Source organism: Brachyhypopomus gauderio, chromosome 17 (genome assembly GCF_052324685.1).
Source record: "Brachyhypopomus gauderio isolate BG-103 chromosome 17, BGAUD_0.2, whole genome shotgun sequence".
NCBI classification, from domain to species: Eukaryota; Metazoa; Chordata; class Actinopteri; order Gymnotiformes; family Hypopomidae; genus Brachyhypopomus; species Brachyhypopomus gauderio.
The window spans coordinates 9,469,922-9,496,412 of NC_135227.1; the positions used below are offsets into that span (position 1 = coordinate 9,469,922).

Below are 26,491 nucleotides of genomic sequence, written 5' to 3' on the forward strand. Positions count from 1 at the left end.
TAAATTATCCACCATCATCCAACCATCATTTAATTACACCTGAGAAGCTGAACTTTAATTGGTAGTTCCTAACGAGGATCTGATGTGGCTTGAGCTGTATTAAACGATTGTTTACTTTCCTGATAGTTAAAAGCATTAAAACGATCGCATGATGGGATTATGATTTGTTAATTGCCCTCGTTCATTACTCCGTCATAAACTGTTCGTAGGGCTCGTGAGGGGATAAAGCAAAGTCTTGAAGCACAGTTTTACTGCAAATTAAAGCCGCCCGCCTTGTTGTGCTGTCTATGTTCCAGAGGTTATTAAAGCTGGTTCTCCACCCAGCACCCCTGAGATCATATTGACAGGCTATAATTAATACTAACCTTTCTAGGTCTAATGGAGAGAGACTGACTTTGTGGCAGCGTTGAAGAGCATTTTTTTTTTCTTTGAGAAATTAATCATAGCTTCTATATATTTCCAGCTAATCCTAAAGTCAATGAGGAACTGAAACAAAGGCTGCCGTCCCCTGTGAAGCGCCACTGTTCAGAGACCATACCACAACTTGGGTAAAGATGCCTCTCTCTGCTCAATTTACATTGTTTGGCAATGGCTTTCTCCCACATGTGACAATTAAGGACGAGTTTGTAATATGTGGGAATGTTTATGAGTGTACCTTGGTGCTGGTGATTACCTGCTATAATGATATCTTTGCAGAGATATGTTTTCTAAATCCAAAATGATGTTCCATTGTTTAAAAATCAGCTGGTAGTTTAGTTTGTTCATATTCAGAGCGCTGAATGCTGAAATTGTATGAAAATGCTATTTTATGTTGGGAGAATGTGCATATGTCATGTACACTTTCACTGAGTTGATTCAGTTGTCATTCAGGTTTTCATAATTAAATTTTGTGTTTTTCATTTGCACCTGCTAGCTGTTCCCAGGTATTAATCGCATAGACCACAAACAATTAGCAAAAACAAACAAGGGGAAAAGAAATGATTAAAAAAACTACTTTGAATAATGTCTGATGCTACAATAATTTAATTGTGTATTATTCAGTAATGTGTTTAAATGTATGTATATATATATATATATATATATATATATATATATATATATATATATATATATATATATATATATATAATATGTATGTATGTATGTATGTGTGGCACTTTCAGATTTTGCTGAAATATAAAGTGTGTTATAAATAAAATGTGTACACACACACACACACACACAATGATTAATTATGTATTATATATATATATTATTAGTTAATACAATTATATAAAATTATGTATATATATATATATATATATATATATATATATATATATATATATATATATATATAATAATAATAATAATTGTATATTTTATGTCCCATTCAGTATCGTAATTCATTGTTTTTCCATTTGTTATTATTTTCAGATTCAGTGGTTGCGGCTCTAACCCAGATATCTCTCAAAGTGCATCTGAGAAAGAGACTCTTGACAAAAAGTTCATAAAAGGTATTTTATTATAAAAACAATTGGCTGTATTGACTGTTAGCACATTTCTTTACATGTAGAATTGTTCGAAAAGGCATCAGTGGCGGCTCCAGCACTAGACGTCAAGTGTGTATCTCCATTAAATCAGCATTATGGGTTGTGATCTCTTCGTATCTGACCTTATCTCTGGGCTGTGTGTGTGTGTGTGTGTTTGTGTGTTTGTGTGTTTGTGTGTTTGTGTGTTTGTGTGTTTGTGTGTTTGTGTGTGTGTGTGTTTGTGTGTTTGTGTGTGTGTGTGTGTGTGTGTGTGTGTTTGTGTGTTTGTGTGTGTGTGTGTGTGTGTGTTTGTGTGTTTGTGTGCTCTTCTGGAAGGCCTAGTCCCTTTTCCTCACCCACTTAAGCATTTGTCTGTTTGCAGCAAATGGCTCAAGATTTCTAAAAGAGCTTCCTTGTTTGCCCTCTCTCTGTTCCACATGATGCATAAACATTTATTTACACGTGTAAATCACCTTCAAGCGCAGTGTCAGTATGCTGTCTAATAACTTTGCCTGGGCTCCGAGGCTGTGGCTGAGTCTTTATTTAGATAAACTGGTTGGAATGACAATGAGAGATAAACACTGTATTTACACCCCACCCACTTCACCAAACGCTCGCAATGCTCAAATTTATTCTGATGCTCTGCACAAATATACATTTGGGCTGTTGCTGAAGCACTTCAAGCCCCTTCTCACCACCACAGTTTTAATAGGTGCCAAGGAGATTATTAGGGACAGAGTGGAATTACACTTGCTTTTTCATGATTTTCTTTATTACATTTTTTGCCATTGCGTTTTCAGCTTTTCCTTGGAAATTGAATAGTATTTAATTTATAATGGGCCACAGTTTATTGGCATTTTATATTGTTTATTGTGGAAAGTGCTTTATCCTGATCACCAGTGTTCAGAGTTGATTCTGAATTTCTTTTTTTGTTAGTTCTCATAGGAAATAACCCCTGTATTTACCACAGTTGGATTAAATGCCTCTTCTCGCATTTGTAAGGAAGAACACACACACATACACACAGAGCTACCTTTGTCAGTGACATCCAGAGATGCAAAAAAAAAAAAAAAAAATTAAAGAAGTAGCCCAGGTTAGGGAACAATGTATCGAGAAGTCGCATATTTGCCGTGTTACAAAGGGCTTATATAAGTGTGTTTGGTGTTCTTATTCATGGTTGAATTTGGTGTTTGCTCTGGTGAGTCTTATGGAGAATACTAATAACTGTCTCCAGCGATCCTGAGACCAGAACCCTAGCAACAAAGCTAGGAAGCAGACCTCCCTGATCTCGACTTCAAAACCTGACCTTTCGCTAAATAATTGTGGCTGCTAAGCTGGAGCTTTTTGGACATGGAGGTGGCGAGTCAGTCACTGCAACATCACGGTGCGTTTATTGGCGCTGTTCTCTCCCCCTTCCGCAGTCCTGCTCCCCCTCGCTGTTCTGGCTCGGCCACGGAACCCTTGCTTTTGATGCAGCGATATGCTTTTAGTAGCCCGTGTTTGAATTTGACTTCATTTGAATTGCATTGATGATGAAACGGTTTATGTATATTTTATAATTGCAAGCCATACTGCCCTTTTTGTGTTGCACTTGACCCTGGTTGACTGTCTTAGAATTTTTCAATTAAAATCCAGATTTTAGCTATTTTAAGTAAATGGAACTCATTATACACACATACGTTGTAATCATCGTTTTTACTTCAGCCGTAATCATATTCCATCATAATCAGGATTTGGTATGATAATGACATGATGCGAAAGGACTCAGGTGTGTTAATGCCACTCTTCTGGTTCTGATGGAGTTTGAACAGCGAATGTTGAGAGAGAAGCATCCAGAGGGAGAGCAGATCGAGTGAAATGGGGGGGAGAAATGGAGAGACAATGAGAGCAGAAGAGAGAAAAAGAGAGACAGCAAATGAAAAAGAGAGTAAAAGAGTGAAAGAGAGAGAGAGCGAGGGAGGGGGGGGGGGCAGCCCTCTTTGGGGAGCTCAGAAAGGCAGCCAGAGAGCCAGGCCTCCGTGTTTGTCTCCTAGCCTGCCACTCTGGCCCTGGGCACTACAGAAACATTGACAGAGGACCACGCTTCCTTCGCCTGCCTGTCAGCAGCCTGGCACGCCACAGTCCCTCGTGAAAGACAGCCAGACCCACTTTCCTTTTCAGAGGGCTGACGCAAAGCGGCAGAAAACCAACAGAGGCGCTTTTCAGCTGCCAGGCCTCCTCTTCTCCACGGGAGAGTGGGAGTCATACGCGTTACGTCGGGGCGTGACGTCCCTCTCTCGGGGTGGCTGTTTCGTGGGTGACCCTTTTCACGAATGTTCTCTAGAGTCCACGGCACGCTCGAGCCAGCCGCTTTTTTCTCCGCAAAGAGGAGACACATCCGTTTTTTGCCCGAGTGCATCTTTTCCTCTTATTATTATTGTACACGTATTCCTCTTTTATCTCACGTAGAGCTCAACACAGTAAGGTTGGGAGAAGGTCCAGGGGCTGGAGCACCTCCACCCCCACCGCCTCCAGCACTAGCTGGGAGGATGGAGGAGGCGGGACTTCACCCCCCAGGAGCCCTTCATAAGGGTCAGGATGGGGGGGAGCCGGAGGGGGGGCCCGGCGGCCGGCCTCAGACCAGCACCTCTCTGCCCACTGCTCCCAGGTCAGATGTGTTCTCCGAGCGCTGCTGAGGGTTACCTCCGAGCAATGCCAACACACACACACACACACACACACACACACACACACACACCTCTTCAGTTGTGTCATGTCCCATTGAAACATCACATTACAAAAGGGTCTTTCTTCCTCTTCTTAATGACATTGTTGTTATGATGACAAGTCTCAGTGTACTGAAGATATTTGCTTCTGTTGTATAGTCTTTCACATACCGTAGTAAAGCTCCTGTAGAGGACGCAGGTTTAGTCCTGGTGTGACCCTGTCCATTACCCGGTTTTAATTAGACCACACCAAGAATGCCCTTTAATGAGTATATGAAGCAATGCATTTTCAGTGTCTCTTTAATAAGAACTGAATCGAATTCCTGGTTACAAGGGGGAAGTAATTTACCCGCCAATACACTGCAGTGATACTTTAATATCACCTTAAAGGTCAACTGTATGATTTGCGTAATATCTAAAAGTAAATAAGACACAGTAATATTCATCAAAGTTTGAAATTGCATCCCTTGTGTATTTGATAATTGCATGTCAAAATGTGACTGATTCATTTGTGGTGGCTGGATGAAAGTTTAATAAGAGCATTTCTAATGAACTGTTGTCTTTTCCAGAGGAATCGTAGATGAAGACCATGAGACTTCCAAAGTTAGCTGTGACACCAGAAGGCAAAGCCCAGTCCTTGACAGACAGAAGAACATAGCATTCCTGCTGAGGGAGCTAGACTCCCTCCGAGTGCTCAATAAAAAGGTGAGGGAATTAGGAGGGGCAAATGGAAGGATTTTACATTTTATATCAGATGGATTTCATTGAAACAGATTCCATGGTGTCTGAGCAAGACCCTGGCAGGTGGTATAGAGTCTGTGTACACATGTAGTGTACTGGGTGATGCACAGTGCTCTGGGTGAACAACTATTTCACTTGTTCATGGAAACTGATGTTGATTGATGATAATGATGAATATATAATAATATTATTATTTTTATTTAACTACGATTGTTTCAGCATTAGGAGAGTTCAGGTGCTGGCTGCCCCCAAAAAGTGTGTGTGAATGGATGCGTGAGCATATAAGTGTGTGTGTGTGTGTGTGTGTGTGTGTGTGTGTGTGTGTGTGTGTGTGGGGATGAATGCACGCTTGTGTGTGAATGGATATGCGCGTGTGTGTGTGTGTGTGTGTGTGGGTGGATGGATGCACATGTGAGTGTGAATGGATGTGTGTGTCTGGATGCATGCACGTTCGTGTGTGTGTGTGTGTGTGTGTGTGTGTGTGTGTGTGTGTGTGTGTGTGTGTGTGTGTGTGTGTGTGTGTGTGTGTGTGTGTGTGTGTGTGTGTGTGTGTGTGTGAATGCACGTGTGTTGATGTATGAGTGAATGTGTGCTACAGCTGTCTCTGTTCCTCACTTCCTTTCTGAGTCTCTGTCCTGCTAAGAAGAGAAGGACAGACCCACTGGAACAAATGGAGCTGATGTCCTGGCTTGGCACCAAGCTGTCCTGACAGACAGGCTGTAATGTGTCCCAGGTCCTCACAGACAGGTCGTAATGTGTCCCAGGTCCTGACAGACAGGTCATAATGTGTCCCAGGTCCTGACAGACAGGTCATAATGTGTCCCAGGTCCACCAACCCAAGAGTTCCACTTAAAACATGATTAGCAGGCCAAAATAATGTGATGGAGAAGATGCAGAAGATCAGGCGTGTGTGAAGATCAGGCGTGTGTGAAGATCAGGCGTGTGTGAAAGGTTGTTTCAGGCTTCCTTCCTGAAATACTGCACAATGTCTCCACAGGTTTCCTTCTGAACCCATCCACAGAAATAATCTTCTGTCTTACACCCAGATTTCAGAGGGAGGTAATGTGTCTGTGTGTCTGTGTGTCTGTGTCTGTGTGTCTGTGTCTGTATGTCTGTATGTCTGTGTGTGTGTGTGTGTCTGTGTGTGTGTGTGTGTGTGTGTGTGTGTGTGTGTGTGTGTGTGTGTGTGTGTGTGTGTGTGTGTGTGTATGGATGTGTGTGTGTGTAGCTACAGGACAAGCTAGCCCTCAGAGAGAAGGAGCTGGAGACTGTGCGTCTGGACCAGCAGCTCCAGGAGGCTGAATTGGAGGCGCGTGCCTGTGAGAGGGCAGCAGGTACGCCTGTAGGGGGCACTAGAGAGGCTGGCTCACTCACTTCAGCCTGTAGGGGGCAGGAGGGAGGCTGGCTCACTCACCCTCCCACAGTGAACAGCTGCTATGTTTTTACCTTTAAACCTTCACACTCATCCTGCTCTTTCCACCAGTTTGTTTTATTCTGACATTTGGCAGCATGGGTGAGATTTATGTCAAACGCAGCTGTGACGGTCAACCTTCAGCTCACCACTGCATTTCGGGTTCTGTTGCAATGCTTTATTATGCCAGACCTGAAAACAGACTTTTACTATTGTAAACAATTACCCATTTGTTATACATACACATAAGTATCTGACTAAATTAGCCTACATTGTAGCTAATTATTTTGTTAATGGAATTTGCCTGCTCTTCACCTTTGCTGAACAAATATTTAAATCTGTTCATGGTTTTCTTTTTCTTAACCTTCTAGGAAGCCCTTTATCATGCTTTGATAATTAAAAGAAAACACCAGACATATATAGAGCACAATTAGGCAGCCAGTTGTTCGTTTAATAATGAGATGAACATGCACGTGTTTGCCATCATCATTTTAATATGATTTGCATGGTTCAGGGTGGTAGTGTTTAATGAGCAAATTCTAGCTAAAATGCAATATTGATTTTCATACTGAACTTTGTCGTGGCTTAGCGTGAGGCTGCCTGTTTATCATTAAGCCATCTCAGCACATGCGAAGGAATTAGGGCTGAGGGGTCTCCCTGCTACTGTCAGGAGGCTTTAACGGGGTGCTCAGGACACTCTGATAATCCCACAGTCTTGTGGATTTTACCACACTGTCTCTATGCCAGATTATTTTGGGAGCAGGATAGAGGTGGCCTGCGTGAAGCTATTGTGTGTGGAATATAAGCCCGGCAGACTCCTTTAGTTCACACATCTAATTGTGAAACCTAACCAGAGAGGTTAAAGGTCAACTGGATGCTGAAATAATTTTCTTGAAACTTATGAAATCATTTATTCATTATGTTTGAGGTTCACTTTGTTCATTCGTGATTTTCAGGGTAATATTGAATAATAAGGGCAGTGGATATGAATAGTGTTTATTAAAAGTATTGCTTTCCATTTGAGTTCTGTTTCTGGAAGCACCAGCCTGGTCCGTTAAGGTCCGCTGGTCAAATACTCAGCGCTTCTCTTGTGTCTGATGACTGGGAGATGATTTCTGACATCTGTGAGTCACATGTAATTGCTTGCTCTCTCTTTATAGTAGTGATAATCCAGGGTATTTTGATGCTGAAATTTTCCATATAAAATGCCACTTCGGGAAGTGACTCTGTGGCTGCAGGGCAGAGCTGCTGTTTTTATTACTCCGGGCACACATGTCATACTGGAGCACAGGCAGGCATCTCAAAATGAGGCTCACTTATAGTTATTAATACCTTTGCCACAGTGTTTCAGTAGCAATAACCTCTTTCCCGAGGAGCTTAGTCGTGTTATTGTGCAGCTGGAACGCTGGTTTCAGCAATACAAGAGTAATAACCACCCCGATTTCTTTCTCTTTCCTACTTTCTCTCTCTCCACTACTCTTTTATTCTCTCTCTCTCTCTCTCGCTCCCCTCCCTTTACACCCCGTCTCTCTTCCCCTCCCCCCTCTCTGTCTCACTCTCGCACTCTCATGTCTCGTGTACACTCGCCGTCTTTCTCTTTTGCTCTTTCTTTCATCCTTTGTCTCCCTGTCTGTCTCCGTCTCAGTGCTGGTGGAGGAGGTTTATAAGGCTCAGAGGGAGAGGGACCAGGCTGTGATGGCCAGACTGCGGCTAGCTAACGAGGAGAGGGACGAGGCTCTTCTCCGAGCCAAGAAGCTTCAAGAGGCAGCACTGGAGTACGTTCTTCTATTACAGCCATGCAGACCGGCCCCTTCGGCCCCCTCCCAGAGGCTCCTGGGAAGCCCTAGGAGCCGAGTGGATATCGGCGCTGTGCTGTGCTGATACTCTTCCAGCCCTGTTAAATCTCCAGCAAGGGCTGGGGTCAGGTCAGCCTCCTCAAACACAGGCCGCCTCAAACACAAGCTCTGGCAGGCCCGGCTGACTTTTTGCTGAATAGGATCCGTCGATTAGTGCCGTATGACCTGATGGGTAACTTAGAAGTAATGTCAGACCCTCTGTGACCTGTTACTAGAGATGTTCTTCAGATGTACTGTGTTGTCAGTTTATGACACAAAAAGTGATTTGTGAGGAAATGATTTTAGAACATATGATTTAGTCATTTACAGTCCTATTTAATTGTATTTATAGTCCTGTCTACTGCCGTATTTGCATTTTTATTGAAGTGAGCCAATGAGGGTGAGATAGGGAAGCTGAGTTGCTATGAAGTGCTGAACGAGAGGTCGTCTGTTCCAGTTAAGCTCCTCCCCTCGTACCGCAGAGCCGGCACACCTGTGCAGGTCACCACGGCTGCTCCACAGGGTTTGTGATCGGCGCCCAGAACCGCGGGATGCCGCTTTGTTCCTGCCGTTGCAGGACAAGCAGGATGAATGGACGTGTGAGGGTGCGGGGGTGGTGGGGGGGGGGGTTTCCAATATCGACTGGTTTGGAAATATATCAGAGGGTTGTGACATTTCATAAGAGTCCCCTCGCCCTCCAACAGGGTTGTCAGTCAAAAGTTGCACTGCATAGGAAATCAATGGGGTCCTTTAGCTGTGCGGATATTTCCCATTAACACCTTGCCTCGACTGCCCTAATTAAGGCGATCTTCTGTAGCTGTTTGTTTAGCTGGCTGTTAATGCCTGAGTGGGTAGTTAAGGGGTGCTGGTCTTCAGTGGACCGTTTTAAAGGTAAACACTGCTTTGTGCACCTGTGAAGGATAGCAGTCGATACGCCTCTGTGTAGATGAGACGTAATTACAGTTTTACATTGGGGTATTCAGCTTCCTGAACTCTGTGTGTTAAGGGACATGTATATTGGGCACTGAATTATATAACCTCCTACGCACTCAACGAAGGAGCATTTTTATTAATCTGTTCAATTTTTTTTATGCGACCTCTCCTTAAGTATTAATGGCATTGGGCCGTATTTAATTTTTCTCTCACTCTCATGATTTATTGATAATTACCTAAGTCATTCAGCTGAGCTGTAATTATTGAGAGGCATGGAATGCCTTTTCTGTCATTCCATGGAATGCTGAAAAGCTTCTGGATCTAATTCTAGAAGCATGTGCGTCTTCCCTCTGAACCGCGCTGCCCGTCTCGCGCTGCCTCTAGAATGGTAATTGGTGGCCAAGTATGTAGAAGCCCATTATCTTGTGCTCTAAACCCTTATTTTGGGAGGTCACTCCTGGGCCCCTTGTGTGAATGAGTATGTACTTTTATAATGGGGGGTGATCTGTGTAATGCCTTGGTAAATGAGCTGAGAAGTTGTTGTGTGATTTCCTTTTTGCCAGAGAGGGCTGGGAGCAATCAGGTTCACTCTCAGAGGAGAGCGGCCTGAATACGCATAGACAATCATGACTATTGATGAGGATGAAAATGTTTAGCAGTTTACTTGTCAGAGATATGTGGTAAGATGAAGTTGATGGGTATAAATATATTTAGTTTGATGCCTTTTGTAAAGTGGAGTGTGGATTTAAAAACTAAATATTATTATTATTATTATTATTAGTGAAGTAAATTTCTCTCTGATGAATGATAAAAATGTGTGCTGAGAAGCTCTCTCTGACACACTTGAAAAGAAAAGAAGCGTAATACTTTAAATGTGCTTACAGCATATATTCAGGCACTGGGTTTTATAATGAATGTTGTCTTTACCGTCATAAACCTGCTGTGTGTCAGCTGGGTCCAAACAGTTGAGCCTTAAGTCACTTCCCATTCTTTCAGCACATATGAACAATTGATCCCAGTGGCCATATGGAGTAGTAAACATTAATATCTTAACAGTTCACTGTCAGCGGCAAGCAGGATGGACGTTATTGTGGACTGATGGTGAAGGCTGACAGGACTTTTAATATGGTGCATCGTCTCCTGCTCCACATCAGAGCACCAACAGAATGCAATTACCGGCTTTAGGAAGTGATTTCATTCAGTAGAGGAAAGGAAACTGATCGAAGCTCACTACATTTCATTTCTCTCTTTCTCTCACTTTGTCACTCACCCCTTGCTCTCTCCCTCCATCTCTCTCTCTCTCTCTCTCTCTCTCTCTCTCTCTCTCTTTCTTCTTCTCTCTCTCTGACACACCCACAATCTCTCTAGGTTGGAGAATATTAACCCAGAGGAAAGTGACATGGTAAGCCCTTCAGAGAATTTCATGTGGCCTTACAAATTTTCTGTGTACTGTTTTTGTAAGACTGTCTTATTGTAAGATAGAAAATGACCTCCAGAAGTAAAGAACTACACCATCCTCACAGAAGACTATCAGATTTGTTAAAACTATAATAATCGTTTCATATTAGATATGAAAAACCTAACAAGAATCAAATGATGAATAAAGCAGTTGTTAGTGTAAGCATGAACATAATGTGTGCCTTTGCATTCTGACTGACCTGTAAAGCCTGTTCACAAAAAAATCACGTAAAAGATTTACGCCAGTGTTAAAACTGAAGGGTTACACACTATGTATAAATCTCACACCAGAAGAAATGTTTTGTATCTTACAGAAACTTTCAAACCAAGTTTTTCACAAAGAAACTTAAATGCTGAATATATTCATACGTTTGTTGAAGTTTTTCACTAGTATTCATTAACCTAAACATGAATTACATGTTTTAATTAATGAATAATGGATGTGTGTAGATGTGAACTTGTGTGTGTGTCTGTGTGTGTGTCTGTCTGTGTGTCTGTCTGTGTGTGCGTGCGTGTGTGTGTGTCAGGATATAGAGGAGTTGCTACTCAAGGTGAGCAGTGCTGACTCTGCTCTAAGTATCGAGCGCAGTGGCTCGGCCATCTTGGAGCGCATTGAGAGAGCCAGAGAGCGCCGCTCCAAGATCATGTCTGAGGAGATGAGCGCCGTCATAGGAGAGAGAGACAAGGCCTTAGGCAAGGTAGGACACGGGGCCCACGCCACACACACACACACACTCCTGTCACACACACTGCGCAGGGTCAGTCTTAACACACATCGGCCTTAAACACTTCACACACGGTTGTTGTGTACCAAGCCAGAAACCTTTACACCACAGAAATAAATCAAATGTCTTTCTCTAAATATTGACTGTCTCTGCTCCTTCCTTCAGTTTTAGCTCCTCTGCAAGATGCCTTTGATTATCAATCTATTAAAGTACATATATCTGTTTATTCACAAATCCAACTCTGATTTAAAAATCAACACACCAGCTAACTAATTCACATGTAATGACAAATATTGCTGCATAACCTCAAATATTTGATATACCATTTCTACACACATATTTCAAATCAAATGAAAACAAACAAGTAGGTAGCCAAATATTGACATCCAGATATTTTATTTTATCACAGAGTTTAGGTGTGGGTTTGAGTATTTGCTCAGAATTCACTGTTGATGAATATTGGTCACATTGCAACATGGTGTCATGTTAAGTTTATTTCATTGTTGGAGTAATCAGTTCTGCTTGTGTTAGATGGGTGTGTGGTTGGTGTGCTCTCATAGATAACACCTTTTTAACTGCAGGGGACATATTAGCATTGGTATGTCAAGATGGAAAAAAATACATAAAGTCATAAATCTGCATTTGTGATTGCAGACTGATGTCAAAACTGTTTTTTGCTGCTCTGGTTTGTGGGAATATTTATGACTGAGATCCCATCCACACCATTCCCCATGGGTGACCTGTGTGGATGCTTTTTGGTGTTGGCAGACAGACAGGCAGGCAGACAGACAGGCAGACAGACAGGCAGGCAGACAGACAGACAGGCCAAGAGCATGGAGAAGAGCAGCAGCACAGCAGCCTGGGGGCATGTGCAGAAGACACAACTCCAGGGGCCAATCGCCGGCCAATCGCCGGCCAATCGCTGGCCAATCGCCGGCCAATCGCCGGCCAATCGCCGGCCAATCGCCGGCCAATCGCCGGGCTGCTGCTACTACAGCACGTCTGGCTTCTACACGCACACACATGCATAAACACACACACTGTGCAGTGGCTGTGTGAACTCACGTATGGATGATGAGAAAACCTAGACGTAGATAATGAGTCTACGCATAAGGAAAACCTAGACGTTCCACTACTTTGTTCTTCAAACTGGAGTTTCAGGATTCTCTGTAAAACTTGTAGGCAGTTTTTTTTTTTCTTTTTTAACTCTTGCTCTAATGTAGTTCAGTGAATACATGTTTCAGAACATTTGACATCATGTGCTTGTGTAGATTTGGCGTGTGCCCCAAATATCGTGGTTTTGTGCCTCTCAGAATCGTACATTTTCTGGAGATAAATGAACCTCATAAAATGAATCCCAGTATATGAACTGATCCACAATCTGTAAAAATAGGCAGGCTCCGAAAAGCAGTGTCAACCTCTCCGGTTCAAACGCGAGTCCAGGTGTAACCTGCCTAACTCCACCCAAACCCCACCACCATATTACTGCCATCCGCCACCCTGTGTGAGATTCCGTGAAGCGGTGCCCTGATTTTCTTCAGCGAGCCCCCAAACCCATCTACGGGGTGACTCCAGAAGTATGTTGCAAACGGCGGCCTAATCCCTGTGCGGTGGAGACGGGTCCTCTCTCTATCCTTAAGGATTTCTCCCTCCCCTGCCACGCCTCCCGTCCTTCTCTTCATCTCGCAGGGATTATCCGCCGGCAGCAGGCGTGAGGGCCGCCTCCCTCCGGCCTGGTGGAATATGAAAGCTGGATGAGTGTTGGGAGAAATAAATCTCCATCCCCCCTTCCCTCCTTTCCGCGCAGCGAACGTGGAGAATAAGATCCGCTTCGTTACGTGTCCCGCCGCCCGACGCACTTATTGAATTCTCCCGATATTGATAGAGTGCTGATGTTAAAGTGAGAGGGGAAATGAAGTCGCCTCTCTGAATGATTTAGGCTGGCCTGATTGTTGTCGAGACCTCATTTGGCGGTTTCTTCCTCTCCCTGAGCTGGCTATTATGTGGCTTTAAACCCCTGATACTGACTGTAATTGTCTAATTAGAGGAGATCCCAGCTATGAGTGACACTGGCGTACGTGTAGGTGAGTTAAAGCGCAGAACTAGGTTCATGTGTCTGCTCATCCGACCCCTGGCCCTCCTGGCTGTGGCTATTTTTGGGCCACTAGCAGCAGCAGGGTGGGGGCCCTTACGTCAGAACAGAGGTGCATTCTGATTTAAATACGTCTCCCCCACCTCAAACATCTGTTTCCCGAGAGCCATAAGTCAGACTGACAGTGAGGGGGGGCTGTGTGTTTTGTCTGGCCGGCGGGGCTATTATTTTAGTCTGCAGAGGAAAGGGCCGGGAGAGGGCTGGGATGCGGAGAGGTCTGTTTGTGCGGCCGCCGGGCTTTGAGGCAGCTGGATGTCGGAACGTCGAGACTTGTCAGGGAGTGAGGATGGTTTACATTCCTGGTAAGTGTCCTTCGGTCTTGGAATGTGCACGCGGAGAAGCGCACATATGGACTGGACTAAAACAACCCAGCTTACAATAATACTCAGCATAGGGCCTGTCGCATCGCCATGTTTATACTGTCTGTCTGTCTAACTGTCTGTCTCTCAGTGCTGCCTGGTTTCCTATAGCTCTGGAAGGAGTGAAAGGAGACTTGTGTGTGTAAAGATGGAAGAGAAATTCCATTCCTTATCTCCCAATGTTCCTGTATTGTTTGTGTCATCTTAACCAGATTCACCATTTACTCAGATGTTGAATTGTGTGTAATTCTAACCTTAACTAACGATTTTATTTTGATGTTTTATTAAACATGTAGAGAAAGTAAAATCTGTGGTGTGTGTTCTACAGTAGTGTTGTGTCGTGTAGTATCATGTGATTCTCTGGCCAGTTCTTACTCAGCCTTCAAGCCAAAACAAGCAAGTGATGAATTAAAGTCCAGATCGGCTATAAACAAAACATTCACTGGTGTCTGATCTTATTTGTTCACATATGAGTGAATACATTGGTCAGGTACCAATATGTATGGATGACCATGGCAGACAGAACCATTAAAGTGAATGAGGAGCACAGGTGAAAAGATGGTGCAGATCCACAGGGAGGTGTGTTGAAGGTGCGCTCATGTCGTCACGAATGTGCACGTGTGCTCCCGCCGTTCGTCACGTGACCCCGCCACCTGGCTCCACTGTGCTCGCTGGGAAGTGTTCCGCGTGCCTCCCGTCTCACGCGCTCTTATTGCTTCTCCGCAGTGCAAGCGCCTGGAGCAGGAGCTGCTTCATAGCAGAGAGAGCAGTCAGACCACCGGCAGTCACCTGACCACCACCAGTCACCTGACCACCGCCAGTCACCTGACCACCGCCAGTCACCTGACCACCACCAGTCACCTGACCACCGCCAGTCACCTGACCACCGCACACCGTCAGGAGCGGGAAAGCAAGGTAAAGGCACACACCCATACAAACACCCGCAAGCCCGAACGCTCCACTGTCTCCACCATGCACACACACACCAGCAGACGTACTGGACCAAGCGCAGGACCACGCCGTCCTCCCTCCACACTTCCCCCTCTTGATGTGTGCAGGCTACAGGACCTGTGTGAGCACAGTGGCGCTGCATGCATCCAGCCCCACTTTCAGACATGGTCCGCCCTCAGCACACACTCGCCCCCTTTGCCATGGACACCCTCATCATCAACCCATTAGTAGGGATGTCACGAGATCTCGCAAGATGTAACTCAGCGAGATTTCTCGTCGCGTTAAAAATCTGTCTCGCGGGATTTGTGATCCAGCAAGCAGCCAGAATGACGTTGGAAAATACAGGTATTACTATTGAAGATGCCCCGCCACTTTCAAATTGTTTGTTTGGCAGCATTTTGGGTACCCGGCGGAAATGATAAATGGCAAGAGAGTGGCTGATAAGACACGGACCATATGCAAACATTGTATGAAAATAAAGGTCTGGTTAACAACGGACCAAAGTTACGACCAACTTTTTAAAATTTTGCGAGGTGCGTGGAGGAGCAGTGGCAGCACAGTGGGGTGTAGTGTACGATAAGCTGAGGCAGTGCAGCCTCCACCGCAGCCCATCTCGGCAACGCGATCGCTCTTTCTCACGCTGTACGCACGAGAACATTGTTCGTTTTTTTCTATACTGTATTTACGATTTAGCGTATCTAAATCTAGGGTCACGCTTAACGATGGACTTTTCAGTCTCTAACACCGTTGTTAAGCGGGGACTCACTATAATATTGTTTGCGATTGAAAAAAGGAGGAATATTTAATTTATTTTATTTTAACTTTTATGAAATTTTATTTTAATTTCAATTTGTAGAGGAAGAAGTTTATTAAAAGTTCATGCTTACATTGTGCATGTTAAGAGTTATAATAAAACATTTCTAAATGAATGTGTAACTCAGTTAAATAAAAGTCAGTTGTCCAGTCATATAATTTGTCATTTTAGTTTTCTTAAAGTCTCGTCTCGTTCTCGGTTACCCAATATCGTGTCTCGTCTCATCTCAGTGTGAGGTCGCAGTAGAGGCAGTGTGAGGTCACGGGTGCGGCAGTGTGAGGTCATGGTAGAGGAGTGTGAGGTCGCAGTAGTGGCAGTGTGAGGTCGCGGTAGAGGAGTGTGAGGTTGCGGGTGCGGCAGTGTGAGGTCACGGTAGTGGCAGTGTGAGGTCATGGTAGAGGCAGTGTGAGGTCACTGTAGCAGCAGTGTGAGGTCGCAGTAGCGGCAGTGTGAGGTCGCAGTAGCGGCAGTGTGAGGTCGCGGTAGAGGAGTGTGAGGTAGCGGCAGTGTGAGGTCGCAGTAGAGGCAGTGTGAGGTCACGGTAGTGGCAGTGTGAGGTCATGGTAGAGGAGTGTGAGGTCACTGTAGCGGCATTGTGAGGTCGCTGTAGCGGCATTGTGAGGTCGCTGTAGCGGCAGTGTGAGGTAGTGGTAGTGTGAGGTCATGGTAGTGGTAGTGTGAGATCATGGTAGTGGCAGTGTGAGGTTGCGGTAGTGGCAGTGTGAGGTCGCAGTAGTGGCAGTGTGAGGTTGCGGGTGCAGCAGTGTGAGGTCGCAGTAGTGGCAGTGTCGAGACGACAGAAGTGTCCAGTGAGCTGAGGGAGCTGACTGAGGTCCTGCTGGGGTGGAGCAGGGCAAACACAGCCCTGTTTGATTTGCTGTATTTATCTGAAGCACCCAGAGCCCTTGAGTTTAATGCAGGACATTGTAAAAGGGGGGCCGTCATTAGACAGAGCCAAGCAAACACAGTGAGGGGAGTGGGGGTCAGGGTCACAACATGGGCCACTGCCCAACATGTAGATCAGCACCGCCCAACACTCCCACACATGCAGCACACACACACCATACAGTTTTTTACACAGTCTGGTGGTGAATGTACAAGTACAGGTAGGTGTAATGCAGGTGAATGCACAGGTAGGTGTAATGGAGGTGAATGCACAGGTAGGTGTAATGCAGGTGAATGCACAGGTAGGTGTAATGGAGGTGAATGCACAGGTAGGTGTAATGGAGGTGAATGCACAGGTAGGTGTAATGGAGGTGAATGCACAGATAGGTGTAATGGAGGTGAATGCACAGATAGGTGTAATGCAGGTGAATGCACAGGTAGGTGTAATGGAGGTGATTGTATAGGTAGGTGTAATGGAGGTGAATGCACAGGTAGGTGTAATAGAGGTGAATGCACAGATAGGTGTAATGGAGGTGAATGCACAGGTAGGTGTAATGGAGGTGATTGTACAGGTAGGTGTAATGGAGGTGAATGCACAGATAGGTGTAATGCAGGTGAATGCACAGATAGGTGTAATGGAGGTGAATACACAGATAGGTGTAATGCAGGTGAATGCACAGGTAGGTGTAATGGAGGTGAATGCACAGGTAGGTGTAATGGAGGTGATTGTATAGGTAGGTGTAATGGAGGTGATTGTATAGGTAGGTGTAATGAAGGTGAATGCACAGGTAGGTGTAATGGAGGTGAATGCACAGATAGGTGTAATGGAGGTGAATGCACAGATAGGTGTAATGGAGGTGAATGCACAGGTAGGTGTAATGGAGGTGATTGTACAGGTAGGTGTAATGGAGGTGAATGCACAGGTAGGTGTAATGGAGGTGATTAGGCAGAATGGAGACAGGAGAATGCAATGATTTGCAGAGATTTTTTTATTTGTTACCAACAAAATAATAAATATTCTCAGAAATCACCACAAATGTACAAAGATTTAGTTTTTCCCAGAACACTTAGCAATTCTATTTTTAAAATGTAAGAATTAAAGTATACACTGAATTTTAAATAAATCCAGTGAACCATTGTCTTGGTTTCAAATAATTTGAAACTACTTCTAATTTATGCTATCACATCACAACATATTTATAATTGGTTTTCTTCTAACCCTAAAATAAAGTATGATATCTTTTCTGTTGCTTTTTCAGTAAGGTATTTACTGAAGTAAGACATTTGACTGACGTAGTCATTGAAGTAGTAGAGCTATAATTAACAGATTAATATGATGAGTCCCCCCTACCTAAGCACGGACAACTGAGTCTACAGTTTGCATGGACTCGCCAAAATTGGACAAAACAAGATTGGAACGCATTGCTTGGTCAGAGTCTTGATTTGTACCGTAGCATTTGGATGGCAGGGTCACAATTTGGCATATATAACATGAATGCATGGATTCATCCTGTATCAACAGTCCAGGCTTGTGGTGGTGTAATGTTGTGGGAATATTTTCATAGTCCCTTAATACCAATGGAGCATCACAGCCTCTCTGAGTATCGTTGCTGTCCATGTCCATCCCTTTATGACCACAGTGTACCCATCTTCTGATGGTTACATCTAGGAGGATAACACGTCACAGAGCTCAAATCGTCTCAAATTGGTTTGTTGAACTGTGCTTAAATGGCCTCCACAGTCACCAGATCTCAGTCTAGCAGGGCACCTTTTGGGATGTGGTGGAATGAGAGATTCACATCGTGGATGTGCAGCCGACAAATCTGCAGAAACTGTGTGATGCTATCATGTCAATATGGACCAGACTCTCTGAGGAATGTTTCCAGTACCTTATTGAATCTATGCCACGAATAATTAAAGCAGTTGTGAAGGCAAAAGCAGGACCAAGCTTGAACTATTATGGTGTACCTAATAAAGTAGCCATATGTAATATAATATAATGCTGATAATCTGAAAAAGTTTGAGTCTACTGAAAACACTTTCTGGAAGCTCTAGCACAATTAAACAGGTTTGAATGATGGCTTATTATGAAATATATTAAATTTTGTTATTAATGTAGCACTTGGTTTTTCTATAAATCCACTTAATTACAGATTGACTCCTGGGATTATAGAACCGAGTTTTTAATTTAAAATGAAATGGGAACAGCTGTTGAAAGATGGCTGAACAGTGCCGGGAACATACCCACTAAACAATTTAAAAATGAACAGGACTTTTGCTTACCGACTGACATTCTACTTTAAAGAAATCATGGTAAAGCTGCAGGTAGAAACTGGCTAGAGTAAAACACTGCACAAAAGCCCTGTTCCTAAATCTTTATATCAGATCTGGAGCTCATAAGCCTTTAGAGATTTATTCAGAAGGATATTAATCACTAGATCTCTAACTGCCATTCATTTCTGAGAAAGTCTACTGGTTTATTTTTTAATTTTACAGAAAAAAATTATATATTACATTTTGACAAATTGCATTGATAAGAAAATGTGTTTATTATTAATCTTCCGAAGAGAGAAGAGTTGCCAGAAAGTCACTCGAGGGTTTTTGGCATGTGGCGTTTATGTGGAGAAAGCCCAGATCTGTGGGCTGTCCCGTCTCTGTGCTGCGGCTGCCACTCCAGAGACCCTCTCCTGCTCCGGAAGGATCTGACAGGGATGTGTGCGCATGCATGTTTGTGCGTGTGTGTGTGTGTGTGTTTTGTGTGCATGCATCTGTGCGTATGTGTGTGGACACGTGTATGTGTGCCTTTGTGTGTGTTTGTGCATGTACGCACGCACGTGAGTGTGTGTGTGTGTGTGTGTGTGTATGTGTGTGTGTGTGTTTAGGGTGCTGTCGCTGTAGGGCGCAGAGCTGAATGCCCAGGGCGGAGAGCTGGTGTGGGGGAGGTCGGGGGGAGCAGGACGCTGTTGAGGGCTCGGCTCCTGCCCTCAACCACCTGTATTTACTCTGCAGCTTTTCTCCTGGAGCAGCGAGGGTCACGCAGTGATCACGGGAACCTGTCCCTCTCCCCAAGCCACTCACACACTACATCATCACCCTTCTGACTGCCCCACCTCTCAACTGAAATCGCACACAAGTACACATGGAAAAATACACTTATTTTTGTATGTATGAGCTCAAATGTCTCGGTGACTCTGAGAAACAGTTCTGTGTTTTGAGATGCTTTTGTTGACAAAAGGCGTTGTGCACGTAAAGCCCTCCTAGGAGTCCCACATCCTTCCCAGTGCCTCAGAAATGGGCACGTTTTCATCCACCTCTCCCTGTGTTCATCCACCTGTCCCTGTGTTCATCCACCTGTCCCTGTGTTCAGTAATTGACACTGCTGTTTTCTGTTGATAATGCTGGGTGATAATGGAGGCTGTGTGTGTGTGTGTGTGTATGTGTATGTGTATGTGTGTGTGTGTGTGTGTGTGTGTGTGTGTGTGTGTGTGTGTGTGTGTGTGTGTGTGTGTGTGTGTGTGTGTGTAAACACACGCATGCATGTTTGTATGTGTCAAGTGTGAATGGAGGCCCTTTGTCTGTTCCTCAGGACACTGAGTGATATTTCTCCTGATCATTGATTCTGAACTACAGAGGGATTGAGTGTGTGCATTTTACAGCAGAGGATTTTAACAAATTTCGATGCAGAAATATGATGGAAGGGGGAAAAGTCTTTATTCATACTAGCACAGGCATGAAAAAAAAGTCCCTAGAGACTTCCCTTCTTGCAGAGCTCATTCACACATTTGATTCACCTTAGAATGAATAGTTTGCATTAGCATCAGGCCCTTTAATCAGAGGGGATGAAGGAAGGAGGGCGGGGCTGGTGCGGCTCTCTGGGGAGGGCGGGACCCGGCAGGACCAGAGACTCCGCCTCTCCGCACCGGGGCCGGAAGGCCTCGCGCTCGGTCCTCCCAGGGTCGCCCCGCTCCACTCCCACCTAAAGGTCAAGGCCTGCGCTCTCCCGCGCTCTCCCGCGATCTGCTTCATCTCTCCAGGTTGATACGCTACATGGTGGACCTCATTTGGATATTATTATAATGAAGGCTGATAAAATACATATGATTAAAAGAATCGGGCTTTGAAGTCGAGCTCTGCTCCCGGCTGGAGAAAAGTACATATTGACTTTAGAGGTTGGCCTCTTTTTGATGTTCTCTTTGACTTGTGAGACCTGCACTCCAGTAATTAGAAGCACTGGGCTGCACCTGCAGTATCTGGGAGCACTTGGTGTGGAGGTGTTTACAGCATCTACACTACAACGCATCCACACCACAGCAGACACCCTAAATTCAACACCACACGCCTTTAGAAAAGCACCCTGGTGAGAAGAAAACAACCAGCGCCGTGCTGTTTAAACAGAAGGTTGAGCATAATTGCACGGGTCTTTTTGCTCTTCAGAAAGAACCTAGTGTGTGTTTGTGTGTGTGTGTGTGTGTGTGTGCATACATCAAAATCAAGGCACATTTATGTATATAGGTCCTTTTGTACACCATGGTAACTCAAATTGTTTGTGCTAGTATATGATAGAATGTGATGATAACGTGATGTTGGATGGGAGGAGGAGACACCCATGTGATGTTAGATGGGAGGAGGAGACACCCATGTGATGTTAGATGGGAGGAGGAGACACCCATGTGATGTTAGATGGGAGGAGGAGACACCCATGTGATGTTAGATGGGAGGAGGAGACACTCATGTGATGTTGGATGGGAGGAGGAGACACTCATGTGATGTTAGATGGGAGGAGGAGACACAATTGTGATGTTGGATGGGAGGAGGAGACACTTATGTGATGTTAGATGGGAGGAGGAGACACATATGTGATGTTGGATGGGAGGAGGAGACACTCATGTGATGTTGGATGGGAGGAGGAGACACAAACGTGATGTTGGATGGGAGGAGGAGACACTCATGTGATGTTAGATTGGAGGAGGAGACACTCATGTGATGTTGGATGGGAGGAGGAGACACGTGATGTTAGATGGGAGGAGGAGACACTCATGTGATGTTGGATGGGAGGAGGAGACACTCATGTGATGTTAGATGGGAGGAGGAGACACAATTGTGATGTTGGATGGGAGGAGGAGACACTCATGTGATGTTAGATGGGAGGAGGAGACACAATTGTGATGTTGGATGGGAGGAGGAGACACTCATGTGATGTTAGATGGGAGGCGGAGACACAATTGTGATGTTGGATGGGAGGAGGAGACATTCATGTGATGTTAGATGGGAGGAGGAGACACAATTGTGATGTTGGATGGGAGGAGGAGACACTCATGTGATGTTAGATGGGAGGAGGAGACACAATTGTGATGTTGGATGGGAGGAGGAGACACTCATTCTTTATTGTCCAGTACAAAGAAGCACGACAAGCAGAACACATTGGAGGAAAGGCTCTAGCGCTCACTGTACGACTGCAGGCGTAGAGGAAGCAGAGTAGCTGTGTGTGTGTGTGTGTGTGTGTGTGTGTGTGTGTGTGTGTGTGTGTGTGCGCGCGCGTGTGCTTTGGTAACCCTCGGCGGCACTTAAAAAACGCATCTGATCCCGGAGCATGTGTGAGAGACAGTGGGCATATCACTCAGGTTGAGTGCCTAGTGCATCATGAAAATATATTAGTAGTCATCATCAAACAAGATGCCTCTGGTCTGGTATTTGTCTGAATGTGATTGGTAGTCTCCAGTATTTGGGTAAAATATGGCACTAGCTTCACATTTTCAATATACCTCGTATGTGCTTAAGTATGTTTACTGCTTGTATGCTTATTTAAGCATGTATAGTGCTTGTATCTGCTTATTTAAGCATGTATAGTGCTTGTATCTGCTTATTTAAGTACGTATAGTGCTTGTATGTGCTTATTTAAGTAAGTATAGTGCTTGTATGTGCTTATTTAAGTATATGTAGAGCTTGTAGGCTTATTTAAGTATGTATAGTGCTTGTATCTGCTTATTTAAGCATGTATAGTGCTTGTATGTGCTTATTTAAGCATGTATAGTGCTTGTATGTGCTTATTTAAGTATGTATAGTGCTTGTATGTGCTTATTTAAGTATATGTAGAGCTTGTAGGCTTATTTAAGTATATATAGTGCTTGTATGTGCTTATTTAAGTATGTATAGTGCTTGTATGTGCTTATTTAAGTATGTATAGTGCTTGTATGTGCTTATTTAAGTATGTATAGTGCTTGTATGTGCTTATTTAAGTATGTATAGTGCTTGTATGTGCTTATTTAAGTATGTATAGTGCTTGTAGGCTTATTTAAGAATGATATAATGACACCAAGTAGGCTAGAGAGTTAGTCCTGATGTTTCTCCCCTCTGGTGTGCAGGGCACAGAGCTAGTACTGCAGAGATAAGGCCCAGACCGCCCTAGTCCACAACACAGAGAACACTTTCAAATGACAACCCTGTCTGTTCTCACTCCAGCACCACAAAACCATAAACATACAGATAGAACAGCAGCACGGGTGCAGCACTGATTTAAGTATGACCATAAGCACAAACTGTTATTCCTAACCCCTCTGCCTTTCTCTCTCTCTCTCTCTCTCGCTCTCTCCCTCTCTCCCTTTCTCTCTCTTTCCCCCCCTATCTCTGAACATGAAGGTAGCTGGCTGATAGCGTTTACAGTAGGGCAGGTTGCTGTGTTTGTTTAGAGAAGCTCCATTGTCTGAGCCTTCTCCCCCAGCTGTTGAGAGCCTGAGACCAACAATAGATCTGTTTCAACGGATGGTCATTAGCAGAAGCTTTAGTGCTGCTCAGGTTTAAGTAGAGCAAGGCGGGCTCTGGTGTTTACCCAGTGTCCCCTGCTAACACCAAGCCCAGGGCGGCCTGTGTCCCTAAAGCATACTGGTCCTGAGGAGGTGCTGAGTGGAAAGACAATGGAGTGAATTGGATCCCCCTCAGAGTCAGCTCCTCTCTCTCTCTGTGTGTGTGTGTGTGTGTGTGTGTGTGTGTGTGTGTGTGTGTGTGTGTGTGTGTGTGTGTGTATGTGTGTGTGTGTGTGTGTGTGTGAGAGAGAGAGAGAATTAATGTGGTGGGAAACAAGCAGCAGAGACAGCACAGTTGTAGTGTTGTATATCTCAGTGAGTAATTATGTCTGGATGTAGAGATAGGAAACTTCTATGAGGGATATCAAATTACAGTGCCCATAAATATAAAATGGTACCATCAACCATATGATGGTCTTGAGATTCAAAGCATAGTGTGTCTGACAATATTTAACTGCCACTGACTTTAAATTAATAACAAAAAATGTTATCCTACGATAACTGTCCTATTGACCATTTTCTGATACACACACACACACACACACACAGAGAATGTGTGTTTCTGAGTAGTTACGACTCTGTGTTCTGTGTGGAATACTGCAGGCAGAGTTGGAGGCAGCTCAGAGGGAGAGAGACATGGCGGTGGAGGTGTGTCGCAGGCTGGAGGAGGAGCTACAGTCCCTGCGCAGATACCACAGGTGTGCCACCCACCAGAGCTCCGCCCTCACCTGACCACTCGTCTGCTAAACACCACTCTCACTACAGATTGGGGGGACCAGAAATACAACAGCTAAAGAAAAATAAAACAATAAAGAAATTTTACATTACAAACCACAGCCGTAATGTATAGGTGTCTGTGCGAACACTCCCCCCGGTGATGATAAACTGCTGTTCTCTAACTCTCACTCTCTTGTCTTTTACTTGTTTGCTCTTTAATTCTCTATTTCTTTATCTCGCTCTCTATCATTCTTGTTTTTCTGTTTCTCACTGTCTCTTACTTTTAATCCTGAAGGAGTCAGTGTGTCCCTAGCTTAGAGACCCACATACCGGCATCACCACTGTCCTTATTAACGCGGGTCAGCTCAGCACCACAGTCTATGACCGATAATATATGCTAAATGGACACGTCTGAAATAGGCAAGGTGTATCAGTTATGGTGTGAATGTGTGATCTGAAAGCACAAAGGCATGTTTGGAGATGTCTGTTCTCCAGTGCAACCCCTCCCGTGTGCCCGCACAGACTGACTGTCGATTTTGAAGGGCAGAGATTATTATTATTGTTTTGCAGGGCTGGCGGCCCCTCAAGAGGTATTGACCACAGACATTCCACCACCACCTAACGGCAGATTGTTTTGGCCTCTGCTACAGCCCGGTGCTTATTTAAGACGTCTGTGCAAAATGACAGAAGATCTCTGCAACAGACTGGAGTTCAGAACGCGATGTGGACTCACTCCCCAGATGACTTTTGCTTTTCTGTTACTTAATGTAGGAGTGATGGATGGTGTGCTCGACTCATCTCTGGCAGTCAGTTGTTTGATGGATACTTTCAGTGTGCATTTGGCTCAGAAACTGGTCCTTCTTGTTTGGGAGTGTGTATCCTGTTACAGTGAGACACACATCCGTCTACTTCAAGGATCCTTTAGTAGCTCTGACGCTGTGTACGCGTGTGTGTGTGTGTGTGTTCCTTCTTCTGCATGAGCATGTGTTAATTGCACTTGCGAAAAACCCCCAGCGGATGGGGGAGGGAGCCTTTCAGGAGTTCCCGTGGTCCTGTGTTTGGTGGAGGGGAGGGCAGACATTCACCCAGACAATCTGCATTGTGTGAGACTGGGCCTGAGGTCCTGCTCTTACTGCTCATCAATGTGGCTTTGGAGCTGGACCTTTAAAGGGAGAATCCTGCAGGCCCAACAAAGGCCAGACGATGGCTGTGGGTGTTTGCTCTCAGAATCGCCCAGCCAGCTCCATTGTGCCTCTCAGGATAACAGACAGTCTGAGGCAACAGAAAGGCCAGCGAACAGATGAGCGTGAGGGGGACGGAGAGAAAGGGGCAGGACGCAGCGTCTGTGCCCTGGACCCCACGTTCAGGGGCAGGAGCGCGCCAAACCGCCACCCTGTCTCACCCCTTCCCCTGGCCCGCTCCCAGGGGTGAAGAACAGCACGGAGGCGCCTCCGCCCAGCCCGGCCGAGACGGCGTAAGCGCTCTCTTGTTGAGGGGGTTGCGCTGCGGAGGTCAGACCTTGTGTAAGCGTAAGGTGTTTGCCTCGGTTCAGGCCAGCAGCAGGCCGAGCGCGAGCTGGATAAAACGTGGATTAACACGCGAGGCCCGGTGCGGCCCACTCCCCTGGGAGCGGTCATTATCACGCAGAGAGACGGCCTGTCTGTCAGCACCTCACCTCCGCTCTCCGCTGTTGGGTCAGCGCAGGCAGCGATGCTCACGCTTCCCATACGCGATTTTCCGTCTCTTCCTTTTCATTCAAAGCACCGAATTTGGAACGATCAAGTTTAAGAAAGTTTCTGATACCTATTGCACAGGGCTAGTCATCCCAAATCAACTTGGAAACGTTAGTGTTTTCCTGCAGGATGGTTTATGTCGTGATTAGTTTGGATTTGAAACAAAGCAGGCTGTTCCCTCAGTGTGCGTCTGCCTCACAGGCACCTCCTGGTTTGCTTTCCTCCGTTTTCGGGCTGGTCGGGAACGCCTCTCGGCAAGCCCGCCCCACTCCGCCCTTCTCCACGCCGGAGCTCCGGGGCCCCGGGCTACGTGAGAAGGCGGAACACCGCTAGCAGTGGCACGCACCACTCCGTGTTTGCACTACGAATGTGCAAATGAGGAACCACTGCGGCTTTTATCAAAGCACTGTCAACATGTCGGAGCGTGGTTCCACGTTGGCTTCTGGCCTGTGCGGGTTTCCGTGAATACCCGTAAAATTGATGGTTCCCCCCTAGTTTGCGCTTGCTTTTCTATGTTTGTGGAGGGTTGCTGCAGGCCCGCCTCGGCTGAAAGAGGCATTTTACATCCCCTCTCTGATAGCACGCTGTGGTAATGTTAATGTTTAACTGCTCTCTACAGTTAGAGAGGCAGGTTTGTAGGGATTGGCCGCTTCTGATTAGCTATCTTATGATTATGGTTAAAGTTTCACAGAGTGCTCAGACCTGATGACTCCTCTGTACTGAGGAAACTAGAGCAGCATGCACATACAGATATTAAAACC

The 26,491-nt window shown here is 45.2% G+C and overlaps 1 protein-coding gene across 5 annotated transcripts in view; it reads left to right on the forward strand.

Annotated features, from left to right (window-relative positions):
* The window catches only part of mipol1 (mirror-image polydactyly 1), a 48,222-nt gene that overhangs the window by 12,270 nt on the left and 9,461 nt on the right, over positions 1 to 26,491 (forward strand). For 4 of the 5 annotated variants that reach the window (XM_076978684.1, XM_076978686.1, XM_076978689.1 and 1 more), the window contains exons 3-12: positions 464 to 548; positions 1,417 to 1,496; positions 3,960 to 4,158; positions 4,786 to 4,921; positions 6,186 to 6,291; positions 8,014 to 8,143; positions 10,505 to 10,538; positions 11,122 to 11,292; positions 14,557 to 14,745; positions 23,884 to 23,978. In XM_076978684.1, the coding sequence (XP_076834799.1) occupies positions 464 to 548; positions 1,417 to 1,496; positions 3,960 to 4,158; positions 4,786 to 4,921; positions 6,186 to 6,291; positions 8,014 to 8,143; positions 10,505 to 10,538; positions 11,122 to 11,292; positions 14,557 to 14,745; positions 23,884 to 23,978 (1,225 nt within the window). Of the gene's footprint in view, positions 1 to 463; positions 549 to 1,416; positions 1,497 to 2,745; positions 2,896 to 3,959; positions 4,159 to 4,785; positions 4,922 to 6,185; positions 6,292 to 8,013; positions 8,144 to 10,504; positions 10,539 to 11,121; positions 11,293 to 14,556; positions 14,746 to 23,883; positions 23,979 to 26,491 lie in introns of those variants that run through there. The other variant, XM_076978687.1, reaches the window with a different exon arrangement.